Source organism: Panthera pardus, unplaced genomic scaffold, assembly GCF_024362965.1.
Source record: "Panthera pardus isolate Hobbes unplaced genomic scaffold, ASM2436296v1 HiC_scaffold_7, whole genome shotgun sequence".
NCBI classification, from domain to species: Eukaryota; Metazoa; Chordata; class Mammalia; order Carnivora; family Felidae; genus Panthera; species Panthera pardus.
The window spans coordinates 52690236-52706763 of record NW_026527002.1 but is presented as its reverse complement, the minus strand read 5'-3'; the positions used below and the strand labels follow the sequence as shown (position 1 = coordinate 52706763).

General features: G+C 36.1%; 1 protein-coding gene across 2 annotated transcripts in view; it reads left to right on the top strand.

Annotated features, from left to right (window-relative positions):
- Positions 1-15856, top strand: part of EIF3E (eukaryotic translation initiation factor 3 subunit E) — a 54559-nt gene extending 38703 nt beyond the window's left edge. For both annotated transcript variants that reach the window (XM_019467855.2, XM_019467856.2), the window contains 3 exons: positions 14398-14500; positions 14790-14924; positions 15679-15856. In XM_019467855.2, coding sequence (XP_019323400.1) covers positions 14398-14500; positions 14790-14924; positions 15679-15717 — 277 coding nt within the window. In that variant the 3' untranslated portion in view covers positions 15718-15856. The remainder of the gene's footprint in view (positions 1-14397; positions 14501-14789; positions 14925-15678) is intronic.
- The last annotated feature ends 672 nt before the right edge of the window (positions 15857-16528 follow it).

Below are 16528 nucleotides of genomic sequence, written 5' to 3'. Positions count from 1 at the left end.
TAATGACGGAGCCTGAACTAATAGATCTCTGACATTCATTGTATTATACCTCACTATAAATTCTTTTTTTTTCATTGTGCACAGTTGATATTTTTAGAAATATCAGATTGAGACTAATTTATCATTAGTCTTTTCACTAAAAGCCAGAGGATAAAGATGGAAACCGTAAGTCACTGTTTAACTTTGTGTCTCAGAATCATAGAGTTTTATTTTATTTTACAAATACAGATTTCCTGAAGCCATTTCAAAGTTTTTGGATCAGATTTTCTGGATATGTTCTGCTGTGATGTCTAACAGAGCTGCTCCCCTATACCTTCAAAGTGTTTATTCACCAAAGCTCATCCAGGATTGAGAACCACTGCATCAAGTTGCCAGTTTTTTAGGCACACATTTACATCCTGTTAAAGTAATGGAGTGAAAAATCAGTGATTTAGTATTTTTAGTATGTAAGGAATTAAGAAGATAGGGGCAGAGCAGAAAGTATAGCTATGGGTGAAAAAGAAATAGTTGTCTTATAGCAACAACGAGATCTCTGTAAGGTTCATTGGCAGGGTGGAGGGTGTGTACAGTAGGACTTAGTCTAGGGGTTAGGTTTTTCATTTTTTAAAGCTGCTTTAATGGGTTTGGAATATGGTTTAAAATAATGTTAAACATTTAAGTTGGGCTTTTATAAATACAGAAAATGTCAAAATGCAGACTCTAAGGGTTTGAAATCCATGGTAATGACCAACAGAGCTTAATGTTTACCTTTAAATAGTACATAGAAAAAACTCATTGTTCTGTAATCCAGATGTTTCTGTTTCTATTTGTTTAAGATAGAAAGAGACACATGCAGAGAGTATGTGAGTGAGCAAGGGACAGAGAGAGAGAGGGAGGGAGAGAGAATCCCATGAGAGAGGGGGAGAAAGTGCAGAGCCTGAAGCTAGACTCAAGCTCACCTGATGTGGGGCTCAAACTCAGGAACCAGGAGGTCATGCCCTGAGCCAAAGTCAGATGCTTAACTGACTGAGCAACTCAGGTGCCCCTGTAATACAGGTTTTTAACCCAGGTGTACATCAAAGTCATCTGGAGAACTTAAAACAACATTAACTTAAATTTTAAAAAGTATAGATTTCCGAATCTCTGGGATCAAGGCTTGGGAATCTGGGTTTAAAGCTTCCCAGGTGCACTCAGCCTTTGGTGGAAACATTGCTCTGAATTAGTGAGTTGTAGTCCTGACAGCATATTAGAATCAAGTGGGAAGCTTTTAAAATGAAATAAACAAAAATAAAGAAGGACTATGTTTTTTTAAAGCTCCTCTAAGTAATTCTGATGTAAAACCCGTTTTTAATTACACTTTTTATTTTGTGATGATTATAGATTTACATGAAGTTGTAGGAAATAATAAATCCCCTTTGTTCTTCACAGTTTCCCATTTACACAGTTCACATTTCCAGTGATAACATCTCGCAATAATATCTCACAAACTGTAGTAAAATATTACAACCAGTGTATTGATATTGATACATTCTCATCTGTTAACCATTTCTATAATTTTGTTACTTGAAGAATATGCAAAAACTTTTTTAAAAGGTAATGTTCAACTTTCCAGAGAGGATAGACACACTAGGTGTCATGATTATGATGTAATTAGCAACAGTATAACTAGTATAGGTCTTCAAAGAAGAAAATACTGCAGATGTGAATGAGTGCCTCTTGTGGCCAAGCACTGGTTAGAAGGTAGTGAGCACAGCCTCAGAACTTTAAATCCAGAGGAAGAAGCAAATTAAATAAAGACAAAATTATAAGTTATGATAGGTGTTTTGAAGAAAAATAGAGTAATGAGAATGACATGGACATAATTTATAAATTGTGTGTTGGAAAATCCCAGAGTAATTTAGATTAAAGCTTTAGTGAACCCTGTTAACTCTGCAAATGGAATATGTTTAAGCTGCAAAGTAGACTTTTTTCCCCACTGTATACTAATTATGACACAGTATTCTATTCACAAGTTTGTGCTGACCTATTTCTCTGCTTCTAATTAATCTAAAATTATTTAATATTCTGTCCTTTTTGGGGGGACCAGGGAGATTGGTCTCCGGCCTCCTTTCTGTCCAAAAGTGGACACATTTTAAATGCTTAAGAGAATAGTACATATTCTAGAACCAATGGTTGTTTATTAAACAACTTTTTCCATTAGTGATTTGGAACATTCTCAGTTGATAGGTTTCTTGACTAAACACATGTGATAGTCATATCTTTATAAAAATGCATATCTTTATAAAGAATGTTTTTAGGGGTGCCTGGGTGGCTCAGTTGGTTGAGTGTCTGACTTCAGCTCAGGTCATGATCTCACGGTTCACGAGTTCAAGCCCTGCATTGGGCTCTGTGCTGACAGCTGAGAGCTTCTAGCCTGCTTTGGATTCTGTCTCCCTCTCTCTCTCTCTGCCTCTCCCCCACTCATTCTCTCTCTCTCTCTCTCTCTCTCTCTCTCTCTCTCTCTCTCTCTCTCAAAAATAAATAAAAACATTAAAAAAAAGAATGTTTTTATCAGTTTATATACAACCGTATAGATTTGTAGGATAAGTTACCAATCTGTTTACCATAAAGTATGCAACATCTGTCATAAAAGATTACTGTGGTGGGATTTAATTTAGTATAGTTGAACAGTTTATGAGATATGGTGTGTGTCTGAAGTTTAAAAGCTGCTCTAGAGTAATTCTTGGACCGGTTTTCAATTGTAGATAAAAATAAAGTATGGAAGTAATACTTTGAATGTGTGTGATAAACATGTTGGAGCATACATTAATGTAATTTTCCTTTAGAGAATTAGTTTGACTTTTCAGAAAAGAAGATATTTGCCAACTACTCTTGAAGCCATTCTACTTTGTTAAATAACATTTTAGATCTTAATATTTTTCTTAAAGTTCTTATTAACTTTCTTACAGTTACTATTCATAATTTTATTTCCTGATATTAAAGAAAAATATAGAAAGGTGTATTTCCAGATGGAGATAAACTCGTTTCAAAAATATTTTTGTATTTCTGTGTTAACTGTTAAGTAATATATGACATACCTTGGAGATACTGCAGGTTTGGTTCCAGGCCACTGTAATAAAGTGAATATCACAATAAAGCTGTTCAAATGGGGGCACCTGGGTGGCTCAGTTGGTTAAGCATCTGACTCTTGATATCGACTTAGGTCATGATCTCAGAGTCATGAGATCAAGCCCTATGTCAGGCTCATCACTGAGTGTGGAGCTTACTTGGGATAAAAGCTAGTTGAATGAATTTTTTTGTTTCCCAGTATATATAGTCTCTAGTCTGTTAAGTGTGCAATGTAGCATTATGTCTAAAGAATGTACATACCTTAATTTAAAAATATTACTAATGGAGCACCTGGGTGGCTCAGTCAGTTGAGTGTCTGACTTGATTTCGGCTCAAGCCATGATCTAACAGTTGATGGGATCGAGCCTCACATTGGGCTCCATGCTGACAGCTTGAGATTCTCTCTCTGTCTCTCTCTCTCTCTGCCCCTTTCTTGGCTCACATGTGTGCTCATTCTCTCTCAGAATGAATAATAAACATTTTTTAAAAATATTACTAAAAAATGCTAACCATCATCTGAGCTTTTAGTGAATCATAATCTTTTTGCTAATGAAGGGTCTTGCCTCAGTTTTAATTGCCCCTGACTGAACAGGGTGGTGGTTGCTGAAGATTGGGGTAGCTGCTGCAATTTCTTAAAATAAGACAATGAAGTTTCCCACATAATATTGACTCTTCCTTTCACAAACAATTTCTCTGTAGCATGTGATGCTGTTTGATAGTATTTTACCCACAGTAGAACTTCTTTCCAAATGGGGAGTCTGTTCGCTCATACCCTGTCCCTGCTCTATCAACTAAGTTTATGTAATATTCTAAATCCTTTGTTGTCATTTTCAATAATCTTCACCAAAAGTAGATTCCATCTCAAGAAACCACTTTCTCTGCTCATGCATCAGAAGCAACTCCTTATCTGTTAAAGTTTTACCATGAAAGTATAGCAATTCAGTCACATCCTCAAGTTCCACGTCTCATTCTCGTTTTCTTCCTATTTCTACCACATCTGCAGTTACTTCCTCACTGAAGTCTGGAATTTTTTTTTTTTTTAATTTTTTTTTTTTTTTTTTTTAACGTTTATTTATTTTTGAGACAGAGAGAGACAGAGTGTGAACAGGGGAGGGGCAGAGAGAGAGGGAGACACAGAATCTGAAACAGGCTCCAGGCTCTGAGCTCTCAGCACAGAGCCTGACGCGGGGCTCGAACTCACAGACCGTGAGATCATGACCTGAGCCGAAGTCGGCCGCTTAACCGACTGAGCCACCCAGGCGCCCCCAGTCTGGAATTTTTAAAAATCATCTGAGGCTTGGAATTAACTTCTTCCAAACCCCTGTTAATGTTGATATTTTGACCTCTTCCCATGAATCACAAATAATCTTAATGGCATCTTTTTTTTTTTTAATTGTTTTAATGTTTGTTTATTTTTGAGAGGCAGAGAGAGAGAGAGAGAGCAGAAGCTGGGGAGGGTCAGAGAGAGAGGGAGACACAGAATCCGAAGCAGGCTCCAGGCTCTGAGCTGTCAGCACAGAGCCTAACGCAGGGCTTGAACTCAAACTGCGAGGTCATAACCTGAGCTGAAGTCAGACGCTCAACTGACTAGGCCACCCAGGCGCCTCTGTTAATGGCATCTTAATGGTGAATCTTTAGGAGGTTTTCAATTTACTTTGTCCAGATTCAACAGAAGAATCACTGTGTATGGCAGTTATAGCCCTAGGAATTTCTTAAATAATAACACTTGAAATTACTCCTTGATCCGTGGACTTCAGAACAGATGATGTATTAGCAGGCACGACAACAACATTAATCTCATTGTACGTCTCCATCAGAGCTCTTGGGGTGATGAGGTGCATTGTCAGTGGGCAGTAATATTTTGAAAGGAATTTTTTTTCCTGAGCAGTACATCTCAACAGTGTGTTTAAAATACTCAGTTAACTATTTTGTAAACAGATGTGCTATCATCCAGGCTTTGTTGTTCATTTACAGAGCATAGGCAGAGTAGATTTAGCATAATTCTTAAGAGCCCTAGGATTTTGGGGATGGTAAATGAACCATTGGTTTCAACTTAAAGTCACCAGCTGCATTAGTCCCTAACAAGAGGGTCAGTCTGTCTGTCCTTTGAGGCTTTGAATCCAAGCATTGACTCCTCCTCTCTAGCTGTGTAAGTCCAAGGTGGCATCTTCTTCCAATATAAGGCTGTTTGGTCTACATTGAAAATCTATTGTTTGGTGTAGCCACGTTCATTAATTATCTTAGCTAGATCTTCTGGATAACTTGCTGCTTCACCTTGGGTACTTTTATGTTCTGGAGATAGCTTCCTTTCTTAAATTTCATGGCCAGCCTCCAGGAACTTCAGTTTTTTTTTCCTTGGCCTTTCTTACTTCTCTCAGCCTTCATAGAACTGACAGGGAATGTTGTGCCTGTTTTGGTCTTTTTTCCAGACCACTAAAACTTTCTATCAGCAGTAAGGCTGTTGACTTCTTATCATTCGTGTATTCACTGGAGTAGCACTTTTAATTTCCTGCAAGAACTTTTCCCTTTGCATTCACAACTTGGCTAACTGGCATAAGAGGCCTACCTTTCAGGCTGTGTCAGCTTTTGACATGCCGGCCCCACTAAACTTAATCATTTCTAGCTTTTGATTTGAACTAAGAGACATGCGACTCCTCCTTTCACTTGAACACTTAGAGGCCATTGTAGGGTTATTAATTGGCCTAATTTCTGTATTGTTGTGTCTCAGGGAATAGGGAGGCCTAAGGAGTGAGAAATGGGGAACAGCCATCAGTAGAGCAGTCAGAACACACACATTTATGGGTTAAGTTTGCTGTCTTACGTGAGTTTCATGGTACTTCAAAACTGTTAACAGTAGTGACATCAATTATCACTGATTACAGATCACCGTAGCAAATATAACAATAGTGAAAAAGTTTGAAATCCTGTGAGAAGCACCAAAATGTGACACAAAGACATGAAGAAAGCAAATGCTGTTGGAACAATGTAACTAGTAGACTTGCTCTTTGCAGGGTTGCCACAGACATTCAATTTTTAAAAAAATGTAGTATCTGTGAAGCTCAGTAAAATGAAATTCAATTAGAGGTATGCCTATATTCTTATTTTTGACTAAGGAGATACTGGAAAATTCAGTGAGAATTTTTAGTTGTCACACAGCATTAAGCATTTCTCAGTTTTCTCCTTTTTTCTTTCTCCTATTTCCTTCCAGTTTTACAGTTCAGCAGTTTATTCTTAATACTCATTCTTAAATTAGTTGTCCTACCTTTGTAAAAGACTGGAGTACTTTGGATATGCTAAATAGTTGGCCTCAGTCTTCAGTGAAAAGCAGGCAAGAGGACCCCATGGGTAAATGCTTAAGTTCATAGTTTTTGAAATACATAAAATTAGTAATTAAAAACCTGAAAGAAAATTGACATAGAGTTGGTGGAACCCTAATTGGTTCTCTAGATTTAGACTGATGTTCCTAGGAAGGACCACTGGTCTTAATTACTGCCCAGAAACAAGGAAAGTATCTGGTTTTGTGCTAGAGGCATGAACGTGTTTAATGAAACAGAACTGAGGGTGAAATACTTATTTTCACTTTGTCTTTTTGAAATAGCACTTAGAATCCTATATATTTCCCCTTTTATTTTTTATTTATTTTTTTTTTTTGGTCACTGAAAAATTATTAACATTTTGCTGTAGTCAGAGTTACTACTAATAATTTGTCATACTGGATTTTGTATTTTATTTAAAATTCTTTCTCACAATAGGTTTATATGCTATTTATGTTTTTTCCTAGGACTTTTATGGCTGTATTTTTTCTATTTAAATTCACCTAGGATTTATACTTGGGAATAGAGAATAAGGAAGACACTACCTTTTTTTTCCCCTAAATGGCCAGTCAACATGATTTATTGAAAAATTATCTTTTCTCCCACTAATTTGAAATGCCACCCATATCACATTTTGAATTGTCATTTGTATATGGGACTTTTTCTGAATGCTTTAATCTGTTGTAATTATCTCTGGGTTCCTGAACAAGCACCAAATTGTTTCAAATAAGATTTGTAATGTGTTTTAGTATTCACTATACTCTGTGGAGTTGGTAATTGCCATTTTCCTCCCATTTGCTTAGTTGTTTTTCTTAGTGTCTTTATCACTAATTACACTTCAGACTGTTTGCCAGTTTATAAATCTCTTCTCAAGACTAATTACTCTATCAGTTATATCTATGGGAAAAAGATCTGGACTTGTTGCTCTCTATGCCTGTTGCACATTTGTCTCCCTTTGTCCTTTGTTCTGAAGATTCCTTTAGTCTGTCTCCTGTAATAGAGCTCCAGTTTTATTGTATTCCTTTTTTTCTTGATTTACTATCATATTTTGGTAAAGTTTGTCCTTCAATAGCTTTATAAGGGAGGTTGTTTAGAGGTAAAATAGTCATATCTAAAAATGTCCACTTTACTCTCATATTTGAATAATGGTATTAGGCATGGTATTCTAGGTAGAAAACTACTTTATTCCAGAATTTTGAAGACTTTGTTCTGTCGCCTTCTAGAAGCTTTCTGCTCTAGAAGTCAGAAGCTATTTTTATCTCTGATCTTTTACATATAGGTGTTTTGTTTCCCTCTCTAACAATTTGAAGGATTATTTTTCTTTGCTCCCATTGCTCTGAAATTTCACGGTGATATATCTTAGTGTAGGTTTATTTTAATTCTTCATACTGGACCCTTTTAATTTGGGAACTCATGCCCCAGTTCTGGGAAACTTTTTTTTTTGCATTATTTCTTCAATGATTTATTTTCTTTTATTTTCACTGTTTATTCTTTCTGAAACTACTGTTGTTTGGATAGTGGATCTCCTGGACTAGACTTCTAATTTTTTTACCTTTTCTCTCCAATTTCCATACCTTTGTCTTTATGTTCTACACTCTGGGGAGATTTTCTCAACATCTTCTTCCAAACCTTCTGTAGGTAAAAAAACAAATCCATGATGTCACATCTTTCAGTTCTTATTTTATGGATGCAGTATCACAACAGTTTGTAATTTTTCAAAGGATATTGCTAGCCTTTTATTTTAGTGTTTTTGTTGAGCTATAATTGATATATATAACATATTAGTTTCAACATCATGGACAACATAATGTATAACATAAGGATTTGATGTGAAATGGTCACCACAATAAGTCTAGTTACCATCCATCACCACGCATAGTTGCAAAGATCTTTTTTGGTGATGGGAACTTTTAAGGTTTGCTCTCTTGGAAACTTTCAAATATACAGTGCAATATTATTAACAGTAGTCACCGTGCTATACATTACATCTCGTGAATTATTTTATTATTAGAAGTTCGTGCCATTTGACCCCTTTAACCAATTCACCTGTCCCTCCACCCATCACCACCTCTGGCAACCACCAATCTGTTCTCTGTATCAAGGCCTGTTTTTTTAGTTTTTGTTTTGCTTTGTTTTGTTTTGTTTAAGATTCCAGGGTTGCCTGGGTAGCTCGGTCGGTTGAGCATCTGACTCCTGATTTTGACACAGGTCATCTTCCCAGGGTTGTGGGATTGAGCCCCGCATTGGGCTCCATGCTGAGTGTGGAGCCTACTTAAGATTCTCTCTCCTTCTGCCTCTCTCCCCGGTTTGCAATCTCTCTCTCTCTCTCTCTTTATATTAAAAAAATTATAAATGAAAAGAAAGAATTTCCACATATGGAATCCACATATAAAGTGAGATCATATAGTATTTGTCTTTCTCTGTCTTATTTCACTTAGCATAATGCCCTCAAGGTCAATGTTGTTTTCCATCCAGAATGTATCAGTTTACATTTCCACCAACAATGTACAAGTCTTCTCTTTTTTCCACATCCTTGCCAACACTTGTTATTTCTTATCTTTGATAATAGCCATTCTAAGTGTGAGATGATATCTCATTGTAGGTTTGATTTGCATGTCATGTACCTGTTGGCCATCTGTATGTCTTCTTTGGGAAAATGTCTATTTAGGTCCTCTGCCCACTTTTTAGTTAAATTATTTGGTTTTTTGTTTGTTTTTGTTTTTTGCTATTCAGTGGTAGTAATTCCTTATATATTTTGGATATTAACCCCATAGATATGTCATTTGCAATATCTTCTACCATTTGGTAGCTTACTCTTGGATTTTGTAGATGGGTTCTTTTGCTATGCAGACTTTTTAGTTTGATATAGTCCCACTTGTTTATTTTTGCTTCTGTTGTCTTTACTTTTGGTGTCAGATCAAAAAATCATTGCCGGGGCGCCTGGGTGGCTCAGTCAGTTAAGCGTCCGACTTCAGCCCAGGTCACGATCTCACGGTGCTGAGTCCGAGCCCCGCGTCGGGCTCTGGGCTGATGGCTCAGAGCCTGGAGCCTGCTTCCGATTCTGTGTCTCCCTCTCTCTCTGCCTCTCCCCCGTTCATGCTCTGTCTCTCTCTGTCTCAAAAATAAATAAACGTTAAAAAAAAAAAAATCATTGCCAAGGCTGATGTCAAGGAGCCTACCACCTGTGTGTTCTTAGAGGAGTTTATAGCTTAGGTTCAGGTCTTTATTCAGTCTTTAATATATTTTGAGTCAATTTTGTTTATGGTGTAAGATAGTGGTCCATTTTCAATCTATTGCATGTGGTTGTCCATTTTCCCCAGCATCATTTATTGAAGAATATATAATCAAACAATATATAATTCTCCATTGTATATTCTTAGCTCCTTTATCATAAATTAGTTGAACATCTATGCAAAGCTTTGTAACAATAGTTTGAAATTAGGAAGTGTTATGCTTCCAGCTTTGTAATTCTTGCTCAAGATCGCTTTGGCTACTTAGGGTCTTTTGTGGCTCCATATGTATTTCTCATTTAACATATTCAATATGTTGTTGCATTACTTGAGAAAGGTGTGCTAGTCAACTTAAAGATATATATAAGGGACATTTACACAAATATTTAGATGTCAGCTTTAAGCTGCCAGATGAGGTTGAGAGTTTCTATAAAATCTGAACAATCTGGAAATTATTTTTGTGTTTAAAATCTAGATCAAATAGATACTTTTCTCAGAAATTCTGCATTTCGGTACATTTTGTCTTTTAGTGTATTAATAAACTGAGTTAATTTAAATAACACAAGGTAAGCATGGTATAGGATAGCTTAAGCCAACGTTTTGTTTTTTAAGCTTTAATAGGATTTATAGTTTTATTTTTAAAACTTTACTATTTTTGCATAAAATCACTGGACTATAAGAGTATTGTCAAGTTTTGAGGATTTCTTTCTATCAGTCATTTAATTTCTTTTACCCTGTATATTTTCCTGTTACTTAAAAGACACTGGACTGTTGCCACATTCTTTAATTCACTTTCAGAGTGATTGGTAGCGTAGATAACCTGAGATGCCATCAATAATTTATTAATACTTCTTGGACATTATTCAGGTTTTTCTTTGACTTGATTTAATACATAAAGGATCAACAAGCACAATGCAAAGCAGTAAATCCCCAGCGTAGGATTATGGGTCAGAGTTTGCAGATATTTGTGGGTCTTGATGCATGTTGCCACATTGCCCCAGCCATGTTGGAATATGAGATAGAATATGGATGTAAAGAAAGAAAGGATGAAGAATTCTCTATGGAGTTATACAGAGTAAACTTTTCTGTCTTTTATGTTAAAATCTGACCTTAAATATTTCCTTAAATAAGAAGTCCCCAAACCTCCAGACTAGAATAGTAAACTCTTGTGCATCTCACATAGCTCTTTCTACTTTATTCATCTTTACACTTAAAATAGTTTATATATTTTGGGGATGAAGTTATTGTCCTCTACTCCCCAACCCCTGGCTTAAACTTTATAAAAGTAAGGAACAGACTGTATTTTATTGTTAACATCTAACAGTTCATATTTTGTTGAGTGAATGCCAAGGAAGGAAGATAATTGGTTTGGTTTGGCTGGCATGTAGTGTTCATGGGAGAGAATAATGGGAATTTGGAAAGTTAGGTTGTAGCCGAATTGTATAGAACCATGAATGAGATATTTAGAAGTTTGGATTTTATTGTTTTGGTAAAAGGACTGTGTTAAAGTTTTGAAAGGAATTTGGGAATAAACTGGTTAGTTAGCAATTATATAAAATAGATTAAGGAGAGACTGGAGAGGTAGATGAGTTAAAAAACTAGGAAACACTAATAGAGCCTGAACTAGGGAAGTGACTAGTATAGGAGTCAGACAGTAAATTTTTATTAATTGTCTCCTGTAAACCTGGCATTGTGCTAATTGCTAGGTAGATACAGTGAACAAAGAAACTTTGGTACATTCTCTTTGGTTGCTTATACAGTGTATCATGAAAGCAGATACTCAACAACAGGAAGTTACACCTATTATGACTGCTCCAAAGAATATAGAGGGGCTATGAAATCAAAGATACATTACAGTTTACAGAGGTGTCGTGGAAGGCCTATGAGGGTACTGTTTTAGCTGAGACCTGTGTAACAGTTAAGTGAAGATGATGGATGAGCCTTTTAAGCAGAAGGCACAGTATATGCAAAGGTCCTGAAGTGATTAAAAACCTGGCAAGTGTAATGAATAGAGAGGTTTAGTATGGTGGGTGGAGAGGAAAGTCTTTCAAGATGACAGTAGAGTGGTTAGATAAAAGGCAGTGGTTAAAGAGAGAATTCTAGGTCTTCTCAGTTAGATGTGACAGCATCTAGAGGAATCTAATAGATAACCTAGGCTTCAAGACCATGTTTCATTATAATTTTAGTTATTTAAACAGCCTCATAAATAGGTTATATATTATAATTTTAAAGCATCTTTACACTACCAACTCTACATAATTCATAGCTTACTGGGAATAATTTTTCTGCTCTTTAAAATAGAATATAGTGGTTTGGCCAAACCATAAGAGACTCTTAAAAACTGAGAATAAACTGAGGGTTGATGGGGGGGTGGGAGGTCGGGGAGGGTGGGTGATGGTCATTGAGGAGGGCACCTGCTGGGATGAGCACTGGGTGTTGTATGGACCAATTTGACAATAAATTTTATATTAAAAAAAATAAAATAGAATATAGTGATCTTAAACATTGGAATTTTAATATATTTAGTACAGTTTCTTTTGGCTTTTCAGAGTAAAATGCTTTGGCCTCACTTTAATGAGTTATGTTTGGGGAGATGCAGGAGGCATACGAAAGATAAATTGCTATAGGAGGTGATAAAATAATCCGTATGTTTTGGAAAATCTGTTCTTTACATTTAGAGTTGAGTTTTAGGTAAGAGTAGCAGACATTTGCTTACTATAGAAGTGTAGAGACAATGAAATTTACACATTTCTAAAATTAGTCAAGCACCAGCAGGAAACACAGGAGTTTATGGGAAACCACAGGAAACACCAGTTGCAGGAATTTTTACTAGTCAAAAACACACCTGCTTGTTTAAGTAAGTTGATGTAGTTCCCTATTTTTAGTAGCTTAAATAAAATTAGGGTTATTAGAGAACAGTGATAAAGAGAATAAAATGAAGTCATGAAATTGAATTAATAGTCATGGATTAATTGTTCTTTCTGCTTGCTGAGAATGTTGTATTTAGAGCAAAATCGATCACAGAAAGACAGAGAACAAAATTTTGACACATAAATCCAGGGAGTTTTATGGTGGTGTTTTTGCTCGTATTCATCAAGATGTTATTAGCTCCAAGCATATTTTAAGGATAAGTTTTTTTGTTTTTTTTTTTAAGCTTATCTTTTTGAGAGAGACAGAACGAGCTGAGGAGGGACACGGAGAGAGAGGGAGGGAGAGAGAGTCCCAAGTAGACTCTGCACTGTTAGCACAGAGCCCTACACGAGGCTCAGACTCCCAAACTGTGAGATCACGGCCTGAGCCGAAACCAAGAGATGCTTAACCGATGGAGCTATCCAGGCTCACCTTTATGGATAAATTTTAATTGTATATCTGCATAGATTTAGTTTGTACTTATTTTATTGATAACCTAACTTAAATTTTTCATTAAAGATTTTTTTTATGTTAATTTTTAGAGAGAGAGAGAGAGAGCGCGCGCGCGCAGGCAGGGATGGGGCAGATAGAGGGGGAGACACAGTCTGAAACAAGCTCCAAGCTCTGAACTGTCAGCACAGACATGGGGCTTGAACTCAGAACAGCGAGATTGTGACCTGAGCTGAAGTTGGACGCTTAACCCATTGAGCCACCCAGGCGCCGCATTAATTTTTACATTTTGAACGAACTTCTGTTAACTCTTTTTCAATAAATGTGTAACATGGGGATAGCATAGATAATATTATTCTCATAAGGGTATTTTTATAAATTAGGTTATTTGTGTTGGAAAGTCTGGAATTACATAATGATATGATTGCCAGTGTCTTGACATCGGATCAGGAATTTTAGTTTATAATATTCTAAGGAAAGATTGTATTATTGGTACTCTAGTTCTTTTCATCAAACCAGTGATAACATTAGAGGGCCTGGCAAGTGTGTAATGTCTTCAGTGAAGACTGATGAAAAGAGAACAGTTAATGTTTAAACATGCATATGTGAATACATTTATACTCTGTACTCTTTAATACTATATATGCATACTATTCCATCAGCTGAGTGGTTTACTTATGTACTGCCAAGGGGTGCTTTTATTAGTCCTGATAAATTGAGCTCTATAATGGTATCTTTTTTACCCCAGGCATCTCCCTAGCTCCCTTCTCTCTCTCTCTCTCTCTCTCTCTCTCTCTCTCTCTCCCTCCCTCCCTCCCTCCCTCCCTCCCTCTCTCCCTCTCTCCCCTCTTTGTCTTCCTCCCTCCTCCACCCTCCTCATATTTTATGTATGTGTATCTTTCTCCTTCCTTTGAAATTCATTGGCTAACATTTAGGTTGTATAGTGTACAATTCCCAGAGTGCCCTCGGAGTTTAATGCAAACATATACACCAGACCTGAGTTTTAGTTACTTCATTATATTATACTTATCACTGATGTTCCTTGTAGTAGGTTTAATTTGTATAATCTTTATACATTATAAAACCTTTCCTCTCTTAGAGCATTATTAATTGAGCACCTGCCAAGTGTAAGGTACTATTCTAGAAGCCAGAAAGATTTCTATAAATGTGAAATGTGGTCCTCTCCCCTCAAGGATCTTAACAGTCTGGTTGGTGGAATGGGGATAGGTCATGCACAGTATTAGATAATTGCACAAACATGGAATAGTGCAGTTATTAAGTCACAGTATTTAAGAGAGGTGATCCATAAATACCTGAAAGTCTCTATGCAGAGTGTGGTTCAAAGACTGTGGACATGAAACCAAGGTTTTAGACTCCATTAACATTGTTTTTACTTTTTTCATTAGCATGTTGGCAGACAAACTGAACATGACTCCAGAAGAAGCTGAAAGGTGGATCGTAAATTTGATTAGAAATGCAAGACTGGATGCCAAGATTGATTCTAAATTAGTGAGTATTATGTTAGTTATGCTACATCTTGATATAAGTTGCTGATTATTTTATGCTTTTTTGGGAATTTTTCATTAAGGACATTTTGTTCTATTCTGTTAGAATTTTTGCTTTGTTTTAAGGCAACAGCAACCACCTGTTTTTTTTGTTGCTGGAGTTATATTGTCACCTCTGTACAGTGCATAAAAATGTGTGCAACAGTCAGGTAGTGTTGTGATGTGATGCTCATGACTTACTGGGAAACATGGTTGTAATATTACAGGATCAATTTCCCTCTGTCTTATTTTAGGGTCATGTGGTTATGGGTAACAATGCAGTCTCACCCTATCAGCAAGTGATTGAAAAGACCAAAAGCCTTTCATTTAGAAGCCAGATGTTGGCCATGAATATTGAGAAGAAACTTAATCAGAATAGTAGGTCTGAGGTAAGAACCACATATTTTCTATTCAGTCTCGAATTTAGCAAGAATATAACATCGTTATTACATCTTACATGTGTGGTTTAGTGTTGATCTTTAAAAAATTGATTTTATCTGTCATATTTAACTATGTCAAAAAATATATATATCCCTTCTTTTGGTAAATATCCTACATATTAGATATTAAACTTGAACAGCCATGTAATTTTGGAATCCCAAACCAGCTTTAATGCTTCTTAGCTATTACGATTATGTGTAACTGAAGGGTAGGAAGTTATTATTTTTAGGAAGTACAACTGCTTCCTAAAATAGATGGAACATTCAGAGACCTCATGTGATTGAAATTTTAACAGAAGGTTTGTGTCCTTTGAGTAGTTTTTCAAAGAAGAGAAGGAAGAAATGGGAAATTATTGTTCATGACTGTTCCAGCCACGTCTAGAATAACTCAACCTAAAAAGATAACTTTTATATGATGTTATTTTCTGTATGCTTAAAGACCAATTTGTATTGACTTTTGTTATAATGTTGGTGATACTGTCATTGTTATACTTTATAATTGGTCAAAAACTGTTTCAGATGATATTTTGACTTGTTTTTTATTGTTGTAAGTGGCATGATTTAGAAATTGCAGAGGTCATTAAAATCTTAGAGAGGGGTTTGGGCAGGAGTACTGAAAGGAAATGCTAGTATCACTTTGTAAGTTAGCTTTTTCAGAAAGTACTTTCTTCTAACTCTGTCAATTTCCCTTTGCATGTTTTAGGCTCCTAACTGGGCAACTCAGGACTCTGGCTTCTACTGAAGAAGTGTATAAAGACAAGATGAAAAAACTATAAAAATGAAATAATAAAATCATTATATAAAGGATGACATGCATTTTAGAAACAACATTGTGTATAAATTTGGGGGAATTTGAATAAAATTGGCTGTGTTTCATTTTATCTTGTGAATTTCCTTGTGTATAGATGTGTGTATTTTTTTAACTTTTCATTTTGGAATAATTATAGATTCACAGAAAATTGTGAAAATAGTACAGAGAGGTCTCTTGTAGCCTAAACCTAGTTCATCCCAATTTTTTCATTTATGTTGCTATGATGCATTACCGCAACCAGGACATAGACATAGGTACAATGTGTGTAAATAGTTCTATGCCATTTCATCACTTCTGTAGATTTGTACAGCCTTCAGTGCAGTCAAGATAAAGTACTATCTTCTTTTCTCTGCCATCATAGTGTGTTGGGTTGACTGTTCCTGGCTAAGAAACAAAAGCAGAATCACCCCATTCCCAAATGGATTCAGATGGAAACTAGTAATAAAATCAGGCACAACTCCCAACAGGCAGCGTTGGAGAAGAACCAGGCTGGGTCTATAAGGGATTGTATATGGGATGGCACACATATTTATGCTGCATGAAGGTCATGTGCTTGTATCCTATCACTCTGTAAACATCACTACTACCTGAACAATAGATCTGCTTTATTGGGGAAATGATTTTTCTGTTACTAGGCTTTTGCACCACTGGGTTGGTAAGAACTTTTTTATATGAAAAAAAAAAGACAAAAACAAAATATAAAGAACTATCATCATGACCTTCTCCCTCATGCTACTCCCTT